The 22651-nt window shown below is 37.3% G+C and overlaps 1 protein-coding gene across 7 annotated transcripts in view; it reads right to left on the bottom strand.

Moving 5' to 3' along the window:
- Positions 1-12592: 12592 nt before the first annotated feature.
- Positions 12593-22651, bottom strand: part of ATP2B3 (ATPase plasma membrane Ca2+ transporting 3) — a 307321-nt gene continuing 297262 nt past the window's right edge. For 4 of the 7 annotated variants that reach the window (XM_082263025.1, XM_082263024.1, XM_082263019.1 and 1 more), the window contains one exon: positions 12593-13619. In XM_082263025.1, coding sequence (XP_082119151.1) covers positions 13299-13619 — 321 coding nt within the window. In that variant the 3' untranslated portion in view covers positions 12593-13298. Of the gene's footprint in view, positions 13620-19954; positions 19996-22651 lie in introns of all 7 variants that reach the window. The other 3 variants (XM_082263021.1, XM_082263023.1, XM_082263022.1) reach the window with 2 other exon arrangements.

The raw sequence follows: 22651 nt of genomic DNA, 5'->3' as shown, positions 1-22651 counted from the left end.
ACACAATATGTTTTTTTTGTCATTTTTCAAACACCTGTGACAAAAAAATTAAATATTCAGTGGGCTCAACATACCTCTCAGGAAATTCCTTGGGGTGTCTACTTTTCAAAAAGAGGTATTTTTTTGGGGGGTTTACTGCCCTGTCATTTTAGTGCTTCAAAAAATGGGATAGGCAGTCAGAAAGTAAAAGCTGCATATATACACCCATGGGCGTCCGCAGAACTTTTTTCAGGGGGGGGCATCATTTTAAGGTCGAATACGCATTAGACCTGTTGACAATCTGTTGCCTAGCTACCTGCATGTATATTAGGGAAGACATCGGAAGTGACCCGACGCTGCTGAAGACGTATTGCTACGAAACGCGTACAGCGTGTCACATCACTTCCAGTTTTTGAAATCGAGGCTCGGACCGCTTTGCGCTTATACATGCTTATACATTACTCTGCAAATGTGAGTACCTCTCTTATGTTTTGAATTGCTAATAAACCTGCTTATACGGTATCACGCTATGTGCCTTTCCGTTACTCCCTACACCCTGATATATCACTACGAGTGACACCCCGTGGATATCTGGAAGCCCACTTCCTACTGGCAGGAGCCTATTAGATCCTGGTCTTTTTCCCTGGGGAACCTTCCTTCCATCCAGGACCCTTCTAGGACGCCCCCACCTAGGACCGATAGAGGATACCAGGACCCCTTTGACCACAGGATACATTTATATACCCGCTCTATACCCCTGTGTGGGGTGGGTGTTTCTGGTGAGTGTGATATCCACTAGAGGGGTCATCCAGCACTTCACCGCCCACCACGGGGTCACTCTTTACAGTTGGTTATATGACACTGAACTTTATATATCTATATCTATATCTATATATATATATATATATATCTATATCTATATATATCTATATATATAGATATATATATATATATTCTTTTTATGGTCACTGCACTTGTTCATAGGCACTTATCACTAATATTGGACTTTTCATCACTTATCATATATTTGGTTTGCATATATATTTTTTATCATTATTGCACTTTTAAACCTTAGTGCAGCGATGGCAAACCTTGGCACCCCAGATGTTTTGGAACTACATTTCCCATGATTCTCGTGCACTCTGCAGTGTAGCTGAGCATCATGGGAAATGTAGTTCCAAAACATCTGGGGTGCCAAGGTTCGCCATCACTGCCTTAGAGTGTGACCACATTTGGGGTATTTGGATATGCACAGAGCACTTTAATTTTTTTATAGTTTTATACTGCATGATTCAGCTTTACATAGCTTATGTTGTGAATATTAATTTGTGCAGTCACTTATGCACATATCACTTTATATATTGGATTTGATTCATATTTATATTTATTGTTCATATTGTCTTAGGTGAACCAAGTTTTTATTACACCTTTTATGTTCACACACACATGCACATATCACTTTTATATACCAATTTGGTATATTTGCTCACCATATTTTCATATTTGATATTTTTGCCAATTTTTTTCTTTCTTTAGAGCTTATCATATAGTTGTACTTGTAGTGCTCTTTTTCCATATTCTGGACTTCGAGTGCATTATACATATTCTTATCTTTCATTAGCACCTTTATCAACATTTTCAACACCCTACCAATTATTAGGCAGTGCCACCACCCTACCTTTTTTTTTATCATTTTAAGGTCACCCACGCTCTGCCCCTTTTTGCCCCCATCGGTCCCCCTTTAGAGCACGCCAGGCCAGGGTCCCCCATAGATCCCCTTTAGAGCAGGGTCCTCATAGATCCCCATTTAGAGCAGGCCAGGGTCCCCATAGATCCCTTTTTAGTCTTACCTTTTCACCTATATATTCCCCGTGCTACCAGGTTTTCCTGCACCACCAGGTACTCCAGGCACTCCCTGCAAAGAATATATATATATAATATATATATATATATATATATGTATATAGCCAATATGACCCCCTTTAGAGTAGGCCAGGATCCCATAGATCCCCTTTAGAGCAGGCCAGGCCAGGGTCCCCATAGATCCCCCTTTAGAGCAGGGTCCCCAAAGATTCCCCTCTTAGGCCCCTCCTTGCGGACACTCATGTATATACCTTAGTTTGTAGGCGCTATAACTTTTGCGCAAACCAATAAATATACGCCTATTGAGTTTTTTTATGTAGCTAAATACATTTTGGCCTAAATGTATGACAAAATTTGAGTTTATTGGATATTTTATATAAGAAAAAGTAGAAAATTTCATTTTTTCTCAAAATTTTCGGTCTTTTTTTGTTTATATCGCAAAAGTTAAAAACCATAGAGGTGATCAAATACCACAGTGCCAAATTGCAAAAAATGGCCTGGTCATTAAGGGGGTAAAACCTTCCGGTCCTTAAGTGGCTAAAGGAATGAGACGAACTGTGGGGGACAACTTGTTTCATTGTCTGCTGCCTTAAAACCAAAAAAGGAAGCCAGGAAGTTTTCTGCTAATGACATCAGATCATATCCAACTTTATTAGCCCCAGACATAGCACAGTGCAGCCCTGCCTAGGACCACCTATCTCTGTTTTCACCCAGTATGGGACTAGGTTAAAGAGTCTCCTTTTTACCCTTGAAATAATTTTGAGGTGTCAGGGAACCCCTATACGGTACATTAGCTTCATCAGTTAGTTGTACAACATTTTAAATGTTAAATAACCAGAGTATTTGACACCAGAGCTGATTATTTTACACTACTCCCTTGATCTATACGGCAATATTAAAGGGTTAGTTTAGCTCTACCAAAAATCTGCCTATGCATGTAAGGGGCACCAGCAGATAAAAACAAACTGTGCAGCTTTCACTAACGTTGGATAATGCCCTAGCTATAGATGAAAGGTATTTATGAACCTCCCAAAGCCTGGCCAAAAAAAGAGAGATGGCATTATCCCTTCGTGCCTCTTTACTAAGACACTCCAGCTGTTACTGCAAACCTGTGTAGAAAGGGGGGGTGGTCCTTTCCCTCCACTCAGGTCCCAAATTACACTCAGCTCCCTGCCCTATGCTGTGCAGTGTGTGACATCAGATCCCCACCCCCTGCTCTCTGCAGCTGAGAAGTGAAATGGCTGTAGAGGAGAGAGAGCTGCAGATTAACAGGTACAACGTATGTAGGAGGATTTGTTTCATCTTTATCATCTGAAGATAATCACTACAGTGGGTATATGTGAGGGTTGACAACCACTTCTTCTGCTATCTTATCTCTGAATAAGCTAGCGAGCGAGAGGTTGAGCATACCACGTCATATCCGGCCGGTGGCACGCACCCTGCGAGAGCAGTAACCACCAAGCCGTGCTCCGCTGTTTTATGTTACACGTTGTGTAAGTAGTTTTCTTCGTTTCAATACAGGCTTTTGTGTACATACTTCACTATGGATGACCTTTTGTTTTAATGAGGGTCTTCAAGAACACCAACAACTAAGGATATTTCTACCTACCATCACCGCACTATTCTGGCTCCACAAGGAATCTTGCCCACACCAGAGAGATCTGATTTTCCGCTCTACTTTCATTTGACTCTGGTAAGTAGGGAACCAGAAGGGGGAGCACAAGCACTTTCTTCAGAAGTGGAGCACAGCAACACCTATACTCGCCTATTTGCTATTTGCACAAGAAAGGACGTTCATTTAATTTATTTATTTATGAGCACAAGGACTATTTATTATTATTTATCATTGTTGCGCATCAATATACTTATTGATTTTATTGATTCATATTTGATTTTATGGTTTATATAGCAGCACTGATTACCACGGTTTACATGATACAAGAGATGGCCATAGTCTGTGGACATGATGTCAGAGATTGCGGACATGATGTCAAAACTGCGCAGCTTTGACTAACGTTGGATAATGCCCTTACTGTAGGTTAAAGATATTTATGAACCTCCCAAAGCCTGGCCAAAAAAATTCCCAGAGATGGCATCATCCCATCCTGCCATTTTACTAAGACACTTCAGCTATTATGGCGAAACTGTGGTAGAAGGGGGGGGGGGTTGTCCTTTCCCTCCACTCAGGTCCCAAATTACACTCAGCTCCCTGCCCTACGCTGTGCAGTCTGTGACGTCAGATCCCCACCCCCTGCTCTCTGGAGCTGAGAAGTGCTGTATAGAATGTTACTATAACGCAGTGTTCTCCTAACTGTGGCCTGGGGGTTGGATGTGGCCCTTTGCTCACCTGTATCTGGCCCTTTGAGCACTTTTCTTCCCACTAATACAAGACACTATTCCTCCCACTGATCATATCCCCCCACTGATACCAATGATGGGGCACTATTTCTGCCACTAAAAAAACGAATTACGAGGCACTATTCCTTCCACTGATACCAATGATGGGGCACTATTCCTTCCACTGATACCAATGATGGGGCACTATTCCTTCCAATAATGAGGCACTATTCCTCCTACTGATCCAATGATGGGGCACTATTCCTCCCACTGATCCAATGATGGGGCACCATTCCTCCCACTGACACCAATGATGGGGCACTATTCCTTCAACTGATACCAATGATGGGACACAATTTCTTCCACTGATACCAATGATGTTGCACTATTCCTCCCACAGACACCAAAGATGCATTGTATACTTCAACTAATGCCAGGTCAATTTCTTCTCCCAATAGCCACAGCCCACACCCCTAAAGTCTGAAGGACAGTAAACTGGCACTTTGTTTAGAAAGTTTGGAGACCCCCTGCTATAGAGGAAGAGTTACCCTTCTTACATATGAAATTTGATTGACTTATGTATGTTTAAAAAAAAAAAGTATGCCCACTTTTTCAATACTTTTAGTATAGCCCTCATATTAATCTGCACCAGAAGAATAATCAGTGAAGGAGTGTCAATATCATACAGCAGAGCACTTTGATTACTGCTAAAGCCCTGATTAAGGGGGATTGTTTAGTCCCTCAAACAGCTGCCTTCTGTTTTTACCTTTTGTCTACTACAAAATCAATAAAATCCTTCTGGACCAGGAGGGGGACCCTGCTGTATGGAGCCCTACCAAAGCTTTTAGACTCAATCAAGGATCCCATTTTTTCTCCTAAGCTAGGGATCCATATCCAGCACCTCATATTTTTTTTTTTTTTTATTGCCCTCTAGACAAATTCACCTTCTTCATTTGTACTGGTGACTACTGTCACTGAGACAGTAAGTAATAGAAAATTCAAAATTCTGAAGTTGTCACCGGAACAATAGATGATGGTAAGTTTTCCAATGGGGACCCCTGTTCTGGTGACAGTGAAGGATAACACTTTTCAATATCAGAAACACATGGCAAATCATGGGCTTTCTTGAAATGCACAGAAACGCACTACCCTTTAGCAGACGGGACCAGTAATTGTTAATGGCACGTCAAGCATCTGCTAATGGTTGCATCTTCATGAGCGCCCAATCTCACGTTTACATATATAGTTATACTGTCTGGTTGAAAAAAGACACACATCAATCTAGTTCAATTAGGAACATGAAACATGGTGCCACAGTACTATGTGGTTTGGTGCAACGTATTTTTGGAAAAGGGCCAGGGGCTTCTTTTCTGCGTTTCTTGCGCATAGGGTAGCCGAACACACGCGCTTGGTGGCACTTGTACAGGGAACTTCCTCTGGCCTTAAAGAAATCTCCTCTTGACAAGTTCCTAGCCCTTCTCTACTCTCTTCAAACTAAAAAGGATATATTTTGGCCATACTTGACCAATCAAGATGGTCAAAAATGCTGAACCCAGAAGACTACTGGCAAAGATGCCGGCAAGACTTTAGTTACGCTTTTGGTTCTAGATTGGACCCATAGAGGTGAGTGATGAGGGATTTTGCACACTGTTCTCCCTTCACTCCTCCATGTGGAGTCACCATATAAATGACACTCCAAAGTGGACCTTATAGAAAAATGAAAGGTTAACTGTCCAGGCCACCTCTGCCTGTAGAAATCCCTACCAGTAGATTCAAAACATACCTGTACAGAAAAGTTAGATACATGCTTATCTATATAATTATCTTAACCCTGTCTTCCGTCCATGGCGCCAAGGCTAGGGTGGCATCACAGTCCCTCCAGCAAGATCCTGGGGTATATTGTGCAGCTAAAATACAATGAGATCCTTTTAAATGGACTGGAAGGTCATTTCGAGAATTTCCCCAGGATTCTTCCCAGAAAGGTAGCGATGCCATGCCCAGGTATAAATATATTTCTTCAACGTTATGTTTTGGACCTACTGTCTGCTAGTGATTTATTAAAGGGGAGGAGGCCCGGTCAGAATAAACAGAACTTGCATTTTACTGCAAGGTCTGCTTAAGGATTTCAATATGCCATAGTTGGGAGTCATTGGGGTTAATTTAGTAAAGGCAAATCAGCTGCTCACTGTTTTACTTTGCAAGGAAATTTGCGCATAGTTTAGTGACCACGGTGAGAAATCACTTTGCAAAGAATACCCGATCACAAGCGGAAAAAAAGCAGTATTTTTGATTGCACATTATTGGATGATGGAAGTCAGCATAACTTTACTAAGCTAAGAGGAAATTCCCATGCAGTCTAATTGTCTTTAGTAAATCAATCTAATTGTTTCACAATTCTAGATTACTTCCCACTTACAAAGTGTTTATTTGCAAGTCACCTAATTTAGAAAAACAAATTAATGCTCCATGTTTCCTTGCAAAGAAATCTTATGATAAATTTATAATGACTGAACTGAGTATACCTATCTAAATCTGAATTTAAAGTAAAATTCCAGGTTTCATTTCACTTTAAATAGTTTGGGCCAAAGAAGCTCATTCCATTATATAGTGATGTGGCCGCTGTGTGTGCTCTAAAGTATGACAGGTGGGGGAGAAGCATTTTTACCACCCCCATCTTAAGCTGCAAAAGCAGTGGACAGGGGAGTACACATGCCAGGGCTGTGATGCTTTGCTGGGGAAATAATTAACCCCTCCCCCCGTCACAGTACTGCCTGCCAAACCCCACCCATACAGGTGAATAAGGCTGCACCACAACTACATGCAATGCCATGGTTGTGGTGCAATGGTATGGGCTTTTAGGTCTCCTTCACATGAGCTTTAGTCTCTAAAGGGTGATCTGTGCTGGGATTGCTCTTCAGAGATCATTTGACAGGAGATAAGGAAGTATTGTATTGCCTTCTCCCTGCCTGCATTAGCCCTTGAACGCCGCACTAGTGTGTTGCAACTCAGTACATTGCAGAGAGGCCCCATTCACCTGAAGGGAGGCAACATAACACCTCCTTGTCACCTGTTAAACACCCTCTGAAGAGCAGTCATCTATGCATCGCTCATCAAAGGGTTAACGCCAGTGGTGGGATTCAAAAATTTAAGTAACCAGTTCCGATTTTCAAGCATGGTATAATTTTTTTTTTTTATCTAATGTCAGTTAGGGGTCCAATCGCAATGTTGCAGTCCCACTAAAAATAGCAAAAGTCAAAATATAACATCAAAACAGCATCACAGTTAGGGCCCTTTCACACGGGCGCTCCGTATGTCCGCAAATCATCCTATTTTTTGCGGATGATATACGGACATAATGTAAGTCTATGGGCATTGCGGATGTCAGCGGATGACACCGCTGACATCCGATTTTCTTCCTTTCGGTTCTGTTCCGTTTTTTGGAACGGAACAGAACCCTATTTTTCCTCCGTTCAAAAAACGGAAAGGAAGCAAAATCGGATGTCGGCGGTGTCATCCGCTGACATCCGCAATGCCCATAGACTTACATTATGTCCGTATATCATCCGCAAACGGATGGGATGATATGCGGACATACGGAGTGGATGACACAAGTGTCATCCGCTCCGTGAAAAAAAAAAGTGCCGGAGCGGATCGCAATGCGGTCCGCTCCGTGTGAAAGAGCCCATATGAATATACTATATTTATTTATATACCCTCACTTTATTGCTAAAAATACTCAGAAATTCAAGACATAGCTGGGTGTGGTAAGATGTTCTGTGTGTGTTCTTTCAGATTACCACTACCCGTTAGATAATTAAGTGTTTGGAACGCATAGGGCCGTGGAACGCATTGTGCATGCGCAGTAAGTGTTTTTGGTTCAAGCATTACCTACATTGCACAATCTGATGGAACACAGGCCTTATTTACACTTTAGCTGCAATCTTCACACAGGCCCGATCCAGTTTTTCTCAGCAGGGGATCTGTCCGCGGATTCCCTGCTGAGCTGAGCGAAGCACATGACTGACAGTTCCGTGTCCACTCATGCTGTCCGTTTACACCCAACTTCCCTCCGATCTGGCCAGATGGAGGGGAACGGATGCCCATTTTCTGCCAGATCGGATCGGATTGGAGGTAGGCGGGTGTAAACGAACACAAATCTGTTTACATCTGCCGCTCTATAGAGGAGAATGGAGGGTCCGATCAGATCTGCCTGAAAACAGACAGGAAGACCCAATCGAACCGCTCACATCAAAGGGACCTGAAAAGCAATCCACATGGATTGCTTTTCAGAGCATTGGGTAATTTAGTGAACCTGGACTTATGACAGTCACTAATGCTAACCATATTGCTGTCCTTTTTGTAAATGGTGACAAAAGCTGACACCTATGCTACACATGTGAAAAATTACTTTCACCACCTGCTAAAAGGACAGCAATAAGGTTGGCATTACAGTGACTTATTAACTTGGGGAGGAGGGAGGGCACAGGCTATGAACTCCTCAACAGCTTCAGGGAAACTTATAATATGTCTCACCTCCATCTCTGCAGCAGCTTCTTTGCAGAGGAATTCCATTCCACTAACGCAGGAAGCCCGAGGCTCTGTAGTGATTGACAGCGCACCCTGTGTACCCATTGGCTAGGGAGGCAGTGGGAGGTGGAGCAGCCCGCCTCCTGCTGCCTCCTCAGCCAATGGGTAGCTAAAATCATCTTAGGTCCTTCCCCCATAGCATCCCAGGAGTCACAGCCCTGTCAGCTAGTTTACTGTGCTATGCAGCAGGAGGGCTGGATTAAAAAAGACCAAACCAGCAGCCTCCGGCATCTCTCCTGCTTCTGTGGAGGAGGAAGATGTGACGTCACTGGTTGCTAGACGCCAAGCGGCTCTAGCAACCAGTGCTGTGTGTGGGCTCCCGCCCGCCTCTCCCAGCAGAGAGAGAGAGCGGCCAGAGCCAGTGGAGTCGGATCGGATGCGGATGATCCATTCCAGATGGTGCAACGGGTCACTGAACAGTAAGTCTGACTACAAGTCTGAGTCAGCGGTTCTGCGAACTTGTCAATTTTTAGTAACAGGTTCTCTAGAACCGGTACGAACCAGCTGAATCCCACCACTGGTTAACGCTACTGTAAATGAACCCTAAGTAGCGCTGTGTTCTGGCAGCAGTACAGGCAACTTCCTATCTACTGCTGGGATTAAACAGAGTGGGGCTAAGTGCTTCTCCACCATTAGGAGAAGCCTTGTATTTTTATCAGTGAATACAAAGCTTCTTCTGATTGGCCAGGGTGGAAATTGTGATGTCATCTGCCCACCTTCCCACTTTGGCCAATTAGATTAAGTCTTGTGATTTTATCAATGATTACAAGGCTTGCACTGATTGGCCAAGGTGGAAATCGTGACGTCATCCCCCCAACTTTCAACTTTAGCCAATAAGAAGAAGCCTTGTAGTTTTATCAATAAATACAAGGCTTCGCCTGGTTGGCCAAGTTGGAAATTGCGATGGCATCCACCCAAATTTCCACTTCGACCAATTAGAGAAAGCCTTGTATTTTTATCAATGAATACAAGGCCTCCCTTGGTTGGCCAAGGTGGAAATCAAGATGCCATCCGGAGAAAGTCTTGTATTTTTAGCAATGAATACAAGGCTTCATCTGATTGGCCAAAGTGGATAGGTGGGCAGATGACGTCATGTTTTCCACTTTGACCTTCTCCTGAATGGTGGAGAAGCCCTCAGCCAGACTCTCTTTAATTCTGGAACACAGCACTGCTTTCGCTATGTAGCTAATGCTGCTGGGAAACAGCGGCTACATCATTATGTAATGGAAAAAGTTCATTTAGGGCAGCTTGGCCCAAACAAACAATTTAAAGTGAAATTAAATGTGGAATTCTCTTTTAATCATTACCCCAAATAGTAACGACTCGTTATTGTGAAGTGAAAAGCTCATCCTTCAGTACAGATTATCTGTTCATAAATTTAGATGACTGAACAAAAAACACATTATCAAAACTCAGCTTGTAGAATAGTTTCATATTTTTTTTTATACAGACAAAGTTTTTGCCTATTGAAATTTTGAAATTTCGATACAGACTTGTTTATGCTATACAGGGTGTTGTCTTTCATATATAATTTTTTTTCTTTATAACAGGCAGGTAAAATTTTAACATTATGTAGCAGTTTGAACAAAATCAGCCATTCAATACAGTATATGCTTCAGGGAGGCTTCCCAATATGAGTTTTTAAGCCCTTCCCTGAATAATGTACAAGCAGTTCTCTTTATTTAAAAAAAAAAAGGAAAAAATAAAGACAGCATGGACATATTGCACTGCTCCCAACCCCACCTACCTCCCCACCCAATAAAATAATAAGCAAAGCACGCTTACATTTGGCAGATTTATACAGCAGTAGTGGCTTTTTTCATACTTTTTTTTTGTTTGTTTTTTTTTTTTATATTTTTTGGCTTTTAAATATATAATTCTTTGTATCATTTGTTCTATCAATATATCTACAATATTGAATGAAAAGAAGCCTGCAAATGAACAGTAATTACACATTTTATAAGTTCAAATTAAACACCACTTTCTTTTTTGTTTTTTTTTTTAATATCATTTTTTTTTGTTGTTACACTCATATGCTGAAAGAAACAAAGTTGCATCTTTTTACTTTGTTTTTGCTTTTTCTCTTTTTTTTTTTTTTTCAATTTTTTTTTTTATTACTGTTATATTTTTAGCAGATAATTTGCTGCAATCTTTCAACATAAAGGAATGGCTTTAACCATCTAGAGCTGGTAGTTCTGAGTGTCACCATAGGCATTACACAGATGTTCAAATAAAAAAAAAACAAAAAATAAATAAAAATGAAAAAGGACCCTGTCATGGATGTTGTTTTTTTTTTTTTTTTTTTTTTTTTTTAATCCACCACAATTTTTTAATTAACTTACTCTAGATAAGTTTGCTCTCACCAGGCTACAGAAACATAATTTGTATTCACCTTGCATTGGTTTGCAACTGTGAATCGAATTTCTAGTTTTTGCGCAATGCCCACAGAGCAGAGGAAAAAAGAAAGTTGGCATTTAAAATTCATTACGCAGGATTTCTCATGGCTTTCAATTAATGCAAATGTGATATACAAGTCATTTTATAGGCATCATCCCTTGAAATTAAAAAAAAGAAAATAAAGGATTGGAGGCTTTCACTTTGCTTGTAATTAGAACAAGTCCACTTTCATCTCAAACCACTTAACAGTCCACCATTCATGACTCTTCATCTGAAATTCGGTTGAGAGTTGGGCAGGAAGGTTTTCAAGGCAGGACAGTCTTCCACATGCGTGGCAATCCATAATCAGCCAGCTCCAGCATTGCTCACGTATATACTACATCCTCATTAGGTTTCATTTAGTTATTTTATTATGTTGAAAATTTTATGTTCCAAAGCATTTTTTTATTTTGGAAAAAATTGGCAAGTAAAGCATGGCAGTTATTGTGATTCCCTCATCCCTCATAAAGATAGGCTACTCATGCAGAAATGTAGGATCATATAGGAACAGGACAAGGTATTTAAGACAAATGGTGTGGTTCAAATATGAAAAAAATATGAAATTGTACAATTGATGCACTATATGGCATAGAATAGGTTTATGATTTTACATTATATTGATGTGGTTCTAATATGCAAAAAAAAAATGAAATTGTAAAAATGATGCACTGTATGGCATTGAATAGGTTTATGATTTTACGTCATATTGGTGTGGTTCTAATATGAAAAAAATAAAATAAATAAAAGTTGAAAAATCATGCACTGTATGGCATAGAATAGGTTTATGATTTTACATTATATTTGGGGTTTTTCCTACATTTTTGACTAAAGTTTTCTATTTCATGCTGGTTTTCGAAGCATATGAGCAATAAAAAAAGTGAAGCTTTTACAGCGAGGTGTATTGTTGCTTCAATGTAAATGTAATCATGGTTTTATAGATGGAGAACATAATTAGGTCACTTAAAAAAAGTTGTTTTTCTTTTTGATTAGGAGTTACATTTTTTTTTTTTTAATATACACATACTAAGTATACTGCAACATATTTTAAATGTTGCCAAAATAATATTACCATTGCATTTTTAATAAAAGCTTAAAAGCCCTTCTGGAATATATAAAACGCTATCCTCTTGTTGGTTTGCCACTGACAATTCTTTTTTTCTAAAATGCTTTATCTGTGAAAATTTCATGTCACAATTGTACGCTAAGCTGAATGTCTTCTGAAATACACAAGGGTTTTAATGATGTATCCTTGGCATTTCTCTTGTTTTAGATTAGTCCAACCAATTACAGTTTGTAGTGGGTTTTTTTTTTTTTTTTTTTTTATTATTTTGGATGACAAGGAAAGGGCAATTTTTGATTAGGAATTAGATTTATTTATTTTTTTAAATTTACACTTTCTTAGTATACTGCAACATATTTTTAGTGTTGCATAGATAATATTACTATTGCATTTTTGAACAAAAGCTCAAAAGCCCTTCTGGAATATATATAACACTATAATCTTGTTGGATTGCCACTGTCATTTGTTTTTTTTAACAATTTCTAAAATGCTTTATCTTTTAAAATTCCATGTTACAAATGTAAGCTAAGCTCAATGCCCTCTGAAATACACAATGGTCTTAATGATGTATCCTTGGAATTTTTCTTGTTTTAGATTGGGCCAACTACTTAGAGCTTGTAGTGTTTTTATAATATATTTTTTCTAATTATTTTGGATTATTTGGACAAGGAAAGGGCAATTTCCAAAAAAAAAGGTGCTAAAAATCACTGCCACAATTTTTTTTTCCTTTCTTTTATTGAAAGCTTTGCTGGATTTGAGATAGTGAACTGTTAATGTTGCCTCGAGTTGCAAAATACAAACCAGCTAGGAAAGATGCTTAATAACCTCCAATAAATACTTTTTGATTTTTAAAAATGAATACATAAATGAATATTCATATATTTTGGTCTTGGATAACCTTTTTTGTGTTTTTTTTTTTAGTACATCGAAGCTGTTTCAGCTGCAGATATAAGCTCTGCTGACACATCAGCATAAGCAAAGAGTTTCTATTGTCTTGCTGTTATTGTGGTTACTGAAGATGAGTATGTTGTTTCTGTTAGAGAGAAGTCTCCACACTGTGCAAAGGACTTTCTGGATTGGAAGAGGCAGCTGACTTGCTTGTGTCTGTGGTCAAGTAGATACCGCTATCAATAGCATTGTTGTTCTTGTTGGGAGATGGAGGTGGAATGGACCACAGCACCTTGCCGGGAGCCTCATCGCTATCTTCCACATCTGTGTCATCGATAAGGGGTATATTATGGATATAATCGTTGATCAAAAACTCAGGGGTTGCCATGAAATTGTGAATGGAGGTCTTGGAGTCAGGTTTCTCTAGGCCTTCGTAGAGGGAACTACGGAATGCTTTCACCACCCGGATCTAAAGGGTTTGGGTTACAAAGGTCCAAAGGAAAAAACCCAATGATAGGATATGGGATGAAAAGACGAGGGGAAGCAAAACGGAGAAAAGGATTTGAAGGGAAATAGAAAAATAAGTGTTAGATTAGTATAGGAAAAGGAATTCTCTTTTGTCATTTCTTGTTTCGGTCCACATTAATGGCAGCGCACGTTGAGTTATTCATAAGAAAATATTTTTTAAAAATTTAAATATTTGCATTATGAAAAGCTACTTGTAGTGTAGCTCTGGGCTAGGCTGCACACGATTAATGGATATTCAGCAAACCAAAAAAAAAACAAAAAGATTTTTTTTTTGACAGACTTTACAGGTACCAAAGGAGACAATATTAAACACTTGCTCATATATATGCTCATATATATATATATATATATATATACAGTATGAGTGATCCTGCACTTCCACCTGCGAGGGGTGCGCGCGCTCACTTCTCCGTTGTATCTATCCACTTAAGGACCGCCCTATAGCAGATATACTGCTACAGGGAGGCCCTCCTGTGCAGAACCACACACACACACATATATATATATATATATATATATATAAATATATATATATATATATATATATATACAGTATGAGTGATCCTGCACTTCCACCTGCGAGGGGTGTGCGCGCTCGCTTCTCCGTTGTATCTATCCACTTAAGGACCGCCCTATAGCAGATATACTGCTACAGGGAGGCCCTCCTGTGCAGAACCACACACACACACATATATATATATATATATATATATATATATGTATATATATATATATATATATACACAGTATGAGTGATCCTGCACTTCCACCTGCGAGGGGTGTGCGCGCGCTCACTTCTCCGTTGTATCTATCCACTTAAGGACCGCCCTATAGCAGATATACTGCTACAGGGAGGCCCTCCTGTGCAGAACCACACACACACACACATATATATATGTATATATATATATATATATATATATATATATATATATATATATATATATATATACAGTATGATTGATCCTGCACTTCCACCTGCGAGGGGTGCATGCGCTCACTTCTCCGCTGTATCTAACCACTTAGGACCGCCCTATAGCAGATATACTGCTACAGTTAGGCCACACACACACACACACACACACACACACACACACACATATATATATATATATATATATATATATATATATACATTATGTGTTATCCTGCACTTCCACCTGCAGGGGGCGCACAGGCAGATTACTCACAGCAGAAGCTGATCTGCGGTTGCTGGGCACTTGATGTCCACCTGCACCCACCAGTCGTTGGGCAGAGTTGAACAGAGCTTTCCCTATATAAACAAGGCAGATCTCCATTCTGACAGGGGGGATGGGATGGATTCTGTGTTCCTGCAAAGCAAATACTAAAATCCATCTCTTCCCCCTAGTAAAAGCAGCACACACAGTACACATTAACACTGGCTAGGCTCGCAGTTAACCCTTTGATCACCATAGATGTTTAACCTCTTCCCACCAGTCTCATTAACACAGTGACAGTGCATATTTTTGACACTGATCACTGTAGTAGTGTCAAAAGTGTCAGATTGTCCGAATATCGCAGTTCCACTATAGGCTGTTAATCACTGCCATTACTAGTAGAAAAAAATAAACAGAAATTCTATAAATATATACCATAGTTTGCAGACTCTATCACTATAATATATAATAGTGTCACTGGTCCTCAAAAATGTCAGTTAGTATCCGAATGTCCCCCGCAATCTTGCAGTCCGGCAATAAATCGCTGATCACCGCCATTACTGGTAAGAAACTAAATAAATACAAATAAAAATATTCCATAGTTTGTAGATGCAAACCAATCAATATATGCTTACTGGGATTTTTTGTTACCAAAAATATGTAGCAGAATACATACTGGCCTAATATGTAAGAAATTTTTTTTTTTTTTTTTACATTATTTTATTGGATATGTTTTATAGCAGAACAAGTATTGTTTTTTTTTTCTAAAATTGTTGGTCTTTTTTTTTTTTTGTTTATAGCGCAAGAAATAAAAAACCCAGTGGGGATCAAATACCACATAAAGAAAGATCTATTTGTGAGGAAAAAAATAAATTACATCAGGTTTTTTTTTTGGGTACAGCGTTGCAAGACTGCGCAATTGTCAGTTAAAGTAACGCAGTGCCATATCTCAAAAAATGGCCTGGTCATGTGAAATTTGAATTACCAACTGTATCTAGGTTAATCACCTCCAGAAGAGTTACCCCTCTTCCTGATCAGGCCAATTTTTGCGATACGGTTCTTTAACTGACAATTGCGCTGTCTGCAATGCTGTACCCAAATAACATTTCTGTCCTTATTTCCCCCACAAATAGAGCTTTCTTTTGCTGGTATTTGATCACCTCTGTTTATTTTTTGCTCTAGAAACAAAAAAAGAACAACAATTTCGAAAAAAAACCAATATTTTTTACTCTCTGCAAAAAAAACATATCCAATAAAAAAGTTAAAGACATCTTTTTTCTTCCAAAATTTATGCCCAGATGTATTCTGCTACATATTTTTGGTATAAAAAAAAAAAAAATCCCAATAAGCATATATTGATTGGTTTACATCTACAAATTATGGGAAAGTTGCATTTATGTTTCTTTTTTTACTAGTAATAGCGGCAATCAGCGACTTATAGCGGGACTGTGATACTGCGGTGGACATTCGGCCACTAACTGACACATTTTGGGGACCAGTGACATTAATACAGTGATCAGTGCTGAAAATATGCACTGTTGTACTAATGACACAGGCTGGGAAGGGGTTAACATCTAGGGGAAATCAAAGGGTTAACTGTATGTTTTACTATACTTTGTGTGCTGCTTTTACTAGGGGAAGAGATGGAATCTATTCCTTTGCAGGGACACACGTTCTATCCCTTCCCTCCTTTCCGATCGCCATTCTGCCTCTCTGCCTAATGATTGGTGGGTGCCAGAGCACATCGGGTGCCGTGCACCCGCTGATTGGCTATCCGGAAGTGTCAGATTATGTATATATATATATATATATATATATATGTATATATATATATATATACATATATATATACATGTGATCTGGCACACAGGTGCCGCCCCGTAGCAGGAAAACTTCTATAGGGCGGACCTGAAGCGGTTTATAAAAAAAGATATGTCCAATTTTGCATTACTTTCAGTACAGCCCTTATAATGTTGCCTCCTTGTAACCTATAAAGTCTGCCAACAAAAAAACTTTTTTTTTTGTTTTCTGAAAATTCTTACAGATGTGGTACTAAGTCAGCCCTCCCTAACATATACAGCATGATAGTAACTTAAATTAAAAATACTCTTTACATTCCTATTACAATGTTTATTATCTCAATGAATAAGCCCCATTATTGTGGTCTGAAACATTTAAACCATGTTCACTTTTGGCATCATTCTTGAATAAAGTGGTTAAATGTGATTTACCATATATGTATGTATATATTAAATTAAAACATACATATATAGAATTGTAATAATGTTAAAAAAAAAAAAAAATGGATGACATTTTATGAGAGACAAGACAGCTAGATAGACGTCTAACAAGGAGAATAATGCTTTACTAATAAACTGCTTAATAAAACATACATTCACTATGTGACAACTAACAAATTGCACAAGCAATGAAAATGCAATGATGACAAAAAGGGAAGTCAAAAAAGTGCACAAAGGAAATAAAGGAAATAAAAAAAATGTTTGCTGTTTTAGAAACTAAAATAAAATCTTTTGTTATATTGCTTACTTACATTTTGCTTCTTATATTGGTGTATTATTTTATGCACCAATTTTGCGGCATTTTATTCTGTATATTAATACTAAGGAAAAGCAATTTATTAAACAAGATTTAATTTATTTTTTTATTTAGTTAGTTTAAGTTAGTAATTTGTAGCTGAAAATAAAGTTCATTTGAAATATTTCACTGGATTGGTAATATTACTGCAGTGCATAGTTTAAATATTTTCAATATGAATACCTTTTTTTATGTTTTAAATATGAAACCTTTACAATATGCACTACTTAACAGATGGTCAGGCTATAGGGTGACATTGGGGGAAGTTTACTAAAACTGGAGCGTGCAAAATCCTGTGTAGATCTGCATAGTATCCAATCAGCGTTCAAGTTTTATTGTCAAAGCTTAGATGAACAACCTGAAGTTAGAGGCTTCAAACAAAGAAAAATAAAATACGGCACTACAATGTCTCAAAAATAGACATGTACAATTTTATTAAATCCATCTAATAAAAGGAATCAATACTTGTAATTATTGACGTGTTTCAGCCCCTTACATTAGCCTTGGTCATGAAGTTAGAAGCTGGTTGGCTACCATGCACAGCTGCACCACATTCTGAGTGCTCCGGTTTTCAATAAATCTCTCCTATTGTGTTTTTTTTTTCACAGTATTTAATCTAAAATTTCATATCAATTAGTAATTATTAAAGGAGACCTAAACCCAGATATTATTGTCAAGCTTTGGTAACAGTCTTAGTGGGATGGATAAATTAGGAAAAACAGAATAACATAAATATATAAAATGCTACTCAAGGGTTCCTTCAGTGCTGGCTGAAGAAAGTCCATGTGGTCTTTGTTAATGGGGAGGATTAGAATTCAACAGAGATCATGTGACCAAGTGACTAGACCTTTATATATGGCAAGAACCTAAAAATAGCTAATCATTTCCCCAGTAGTTTTAAGCTTACTATATCCAAGTCAGTGTTAATACATGTAATTTAATTTGACTTGTGACTTGACTTTGTAATTTAAATCAGGCATTTTTCCTTTTTTTTTCTTTTTTAAGATATACATATACCTAATATACCTATGAATAGGATCATCTTACTAGAAATATACCTATGAATGTGATCATCTTACTAGAAATATACCTATGAATGTGATCATCTTACTAGAAATGTATCTTATCAATGTTTGTTAATGTTAAAAAAATAAAAAATGTTACAGCTTATAGTTTCCAAGTATACGTATACGGTCCCCCCATATTTGATCATCACATATAAAAACTGTGTTTCCTGCTTATTATATTTGGAGGCACCTCTGTGACTATTGTCAACACTCACTGGCCAAGTTTGCTCTGGAGAAAGCTAATTGGCTGCCTTTTGCCCCCAAAAAGCAGGGAATTGCTATTGTTCTTAATGAGAATTTTTCTCATTTTGGGTTATAAATTAGATTTTTTTTTCATTAAAACATTGTTAAAGTTTTCTAATGATAAAGCTGGTAAAATAAGTATTGAACAAGTCACCATTTTTCTAGCTAAATATATTTCTAAAGGTGCTATTGAAATGAAATTTTTACCACATCGTTAACAACCCATGCAATCCATAAAGGAAGCATCTTGAAGCTGTCATTACCAACAAAGGATTTTGTACGAAGTATTAAATAAGTTCAGAAATTAAAATGGAATGACACTGGGAAAAAGTATTGAACATGCTAACTGAAATGTATTTGTTTTGTTTTATGGATTGCATGGATTGTTACTGCCGATTCACACTACCGCTACTTGTCAGGCGACTTGGTCGTCTTACAAGTCGTGCTCCATTCTGTGCTATGGGAACCGTTCTAATAGGAGCGACTCAAGTGAAGTCCCTGCAAGTCGCGCCGAAGTCGTGGTGTACGGCAACTTCACTAGTCGCCCCCGAAAGTCGTGTCGCCATAGTGTGAACCGACTCTTACCGACATGTGGTGAAAATGTTATGTCAATAGGACCTTTAGAAATATATTTACCTAAAAAAAAGGTTACGTGTTCAATACTTATTTTACCCTCTGTAAATACTGTCTACTACTGAATACTTTAAAAAAAAAATACATCTATACCCGCCCTCTCAGTTTACCACCTGATAAAAAAAGACGAGGACCATCAAATCTCAAAAATACTTTATTTTCTACCCATTTGACCTGTTTATATCTTTTTAAGTTTTAACTAATTAACATGAAATGATATGTTCACCTAAAATGATTTCCTTCCCATAAATATGATTATATTTACATAAACACATCTTTAATTTGTTAAAGTTTAGTTTAAATTTAAATAATAAAAAAAAAAAGTTGTTAACATATATAACTTTAATTTACATTTACATAATTTAAATATGCATTATATGTTTTAGGTTATTTCTTTAAGTAAAAAAAAAAATCACAACAAACTTTTGATTAATGTGTTTATTTTAATTATGTCCCGCTAACTTTTGACGCTGCAGTTGTTTTTCCGAATTGTGTGAGGGATGTGGAGAAATCACAACTACTATGCCAAAAGTTAACTTACAGCAGTGCTGATAACTTACAAACAGCAGGAATTGGTATTGCTATATTCCAACAAAACATGCTAATAAAAAAAGAAAAAAGTAAATAAATAAATGTTTGAATCAAGAGCAGCTGTGCACAACATGAAGAGCCAATGGATGTTTTAAACAAACAATTGAGATGACATAAAGTAAAATAAATAAAGCTTTTCTAAATGATGAAAAATGCACTCATGCTGCACTTGAGACTCAAAGGAAAGGGAAATTGAAAAAAAAAAAATAAAAAAAAAAGATCAAGAATTTCTATCATGACTGTGTTCAGCGTGACTTGTAATAATGAAACACCAATAGGAGGCTCAGCCCACACAGTGACACAGCCTTGACTGCATGGAGGCGGAGCTCCGATTCAATCATGCATATTTGGCACAGTAAACATTCGAGTATTTAAGCCCATCGTTGCTGTATAAAGGGACTAGCTTGATTGGTCAGCCTTGTGTGGAAAAAGGATTATAGCATGCGAGGATGTTTTTTGTGTTCTTCCATGCCTCGGGAAGGGAAGAAATGGAGAAAAGAAGATAAGGGTTTAGGGATAAAAGCCAATGAAACACAGAGTGGAACACACCTAGAATTTTGCAAAGAAGTGGTGCTAATGAGATTCATGGAAGGCTTCAAGCATGGAATTAAAATTTTTGTTGATTCTTTGTGAATGTATGTCTTTAAACCAAGAGTTTACTTTTTCTTTTTTTCTTTTTTTAACTTAGTACCCCCTTTTTTTCCATTTTTTTTTTTAATACTGGGAGTATTAGTGTTGATTGTTTTCTGAAGGATGTATGATTGTAAACCTTTGCGTTAGTCAACAAAAGGAGCAAGAATACTATCCATAAGCATGAGCACTGCTATGTGTTCCTTTTCGAAAATTATTTAAGAAATATACTACATCAAAAATATCCAGTCTTTAAAAATATCTATATTTGAATCTTAGCATTGTTTGCAAAAGAATCACTTTCCTAACCAGAAAAAAAAAAAAAAATCTGATTGCTATTTATGTGTTGCTGTTGAGATCTGTATACTTTATCTGACTATTCAATGTGCACTGTATTTAAACTCTTTCCGTGTTCTTGAGATTCTGCTCTGAATGTGATTTTCAAGAGGCCTTATGTATTAACAAAAAAAAAAACAAATGGTTTGATGTGATATGAAGACCTTTCGACCTTTCGAAGAAAAAATATGATCGTGTGCTGATGACAGAAAAAGGCAAAACAAGCTAAAAGAAGAAATTGTGTTCAATGATGAAAACCGGCACCAAATCGTAAAAAGTAGAAAAAAAAATAGGAAAAAAAAACATTTTATTTTAGATTAAGCACCAGAGGAGAGACAAATCCACCAATCCATTTGGTAGCTAAGACACCGAGAGAGGAAACGCTTGCTATTGCGCTGTACAGTTTGGTAATGAAATGCAGAGAATTCTCTGAGCCCTTGGTTAAGGTTTCATTTCAGGCTTAACTTGACGTAGTAAATACATCATTACATTTTACAAAGATGAGAGAAGGCCCATGGCAGTTCATTTTCGAAGTTCTACGTTGCATTAAAGTTTTCCTTCTCTACCTAGTTTGATTTAATTAAATTGAAAAAAAAAAAAGCATTATTTTAGTAAACCTTTCTGGATCGAGACTGATGGCTGCATAAGTTTTAGTTTGACAAAGACTAATGTAAAAAATGGTACAAAATAATATCTTGTCTAACAAAGGGACCTATGGACATGTTAACATTTATAATACAAAAATGTATTTAAATAAAAGATTATAACCATTATGTACCATAAAAGTTATAGATTTTCTTTGTCCTTAACTAAATTAGATTTGTTTTTTTGCTACATTCTTTGAAGCATTTTTCATTGGGGCAATAGACTGTTTACCTATTTGTTGGAAACATTTACTAAAAGATAAATCTTTAATTTTGACAAAGACTGATGTAAAAAATGGTACAATAACTGGATCAAAAATACTGAGACTGATCACTGCATAAGTTTTGGTTTGACAAAGATCAATGTAAAAAATGGCACAATAAAATATCTTGTCTAACAAAGGGACCTATGGACATTTTTTAACATTTATAATACAAAAATGTATTAAAACAAAAAAAATTATAACCATTCAGTACCATAAAAGTTATACATTTTCTTTGGTCTTCTCTAATAATTTTTTTTTGTTTTTGCCACATTGTTTGTAGCATTTTTCGTTGCACTGTTTACCTGTTTACTTAAAGGTTAAATCTTTAAATTTAGCAAAGTTGTCCATTTATAGACCTTTCCATACAAGTGTTGATATATTTGTTGGAAACATTTATTAAAAGGGTTAAATCGTAAAAATTTAGCAGAGTTGTCCATGTATAGACCTTCCCATAGAAGTTTAAAAAATCCACTTTAACTGATTTAAGATAGGACTGTTCTCAGGAGCAAATTTCAGATGTAAACTGCCATAAACAATATGAACATCTGATTTTAAATTACATTGGCTGGCAGTAAACACATGAAAAAAAATGTAATTGCGTTCAAGAAAACTTTGTAGCTTCCTTTGTCAAAAAAAAAAAAAATAAAAATAATTAAATTATATTTTTGAAAAAATGCCTGAAATGATAGCTCAGCAAGGACTCAATTGCACTGGATGGCTTCCCAAGGTATCCTGATGGGAAAGAAAGTGTTGTTAATGGTTTTCTGTTAATGTGAACATTCATTGCTGT

This window comes from Pelophylax lessonae (assembly GCF_965119305.1).
Source record: "Pelophylax lessonae genome assembly, chromosome: 7".
NCBI lineage: Eukaryota > Metazoa > Chordata > Amphibia > Anura > Ranidae > Pelophylax > Pelophylax lessonae.
Note: the sequence above shows the minus strand (reverse complement) of the source record. Positions and strands in the feature narration are given on the sequence as shown.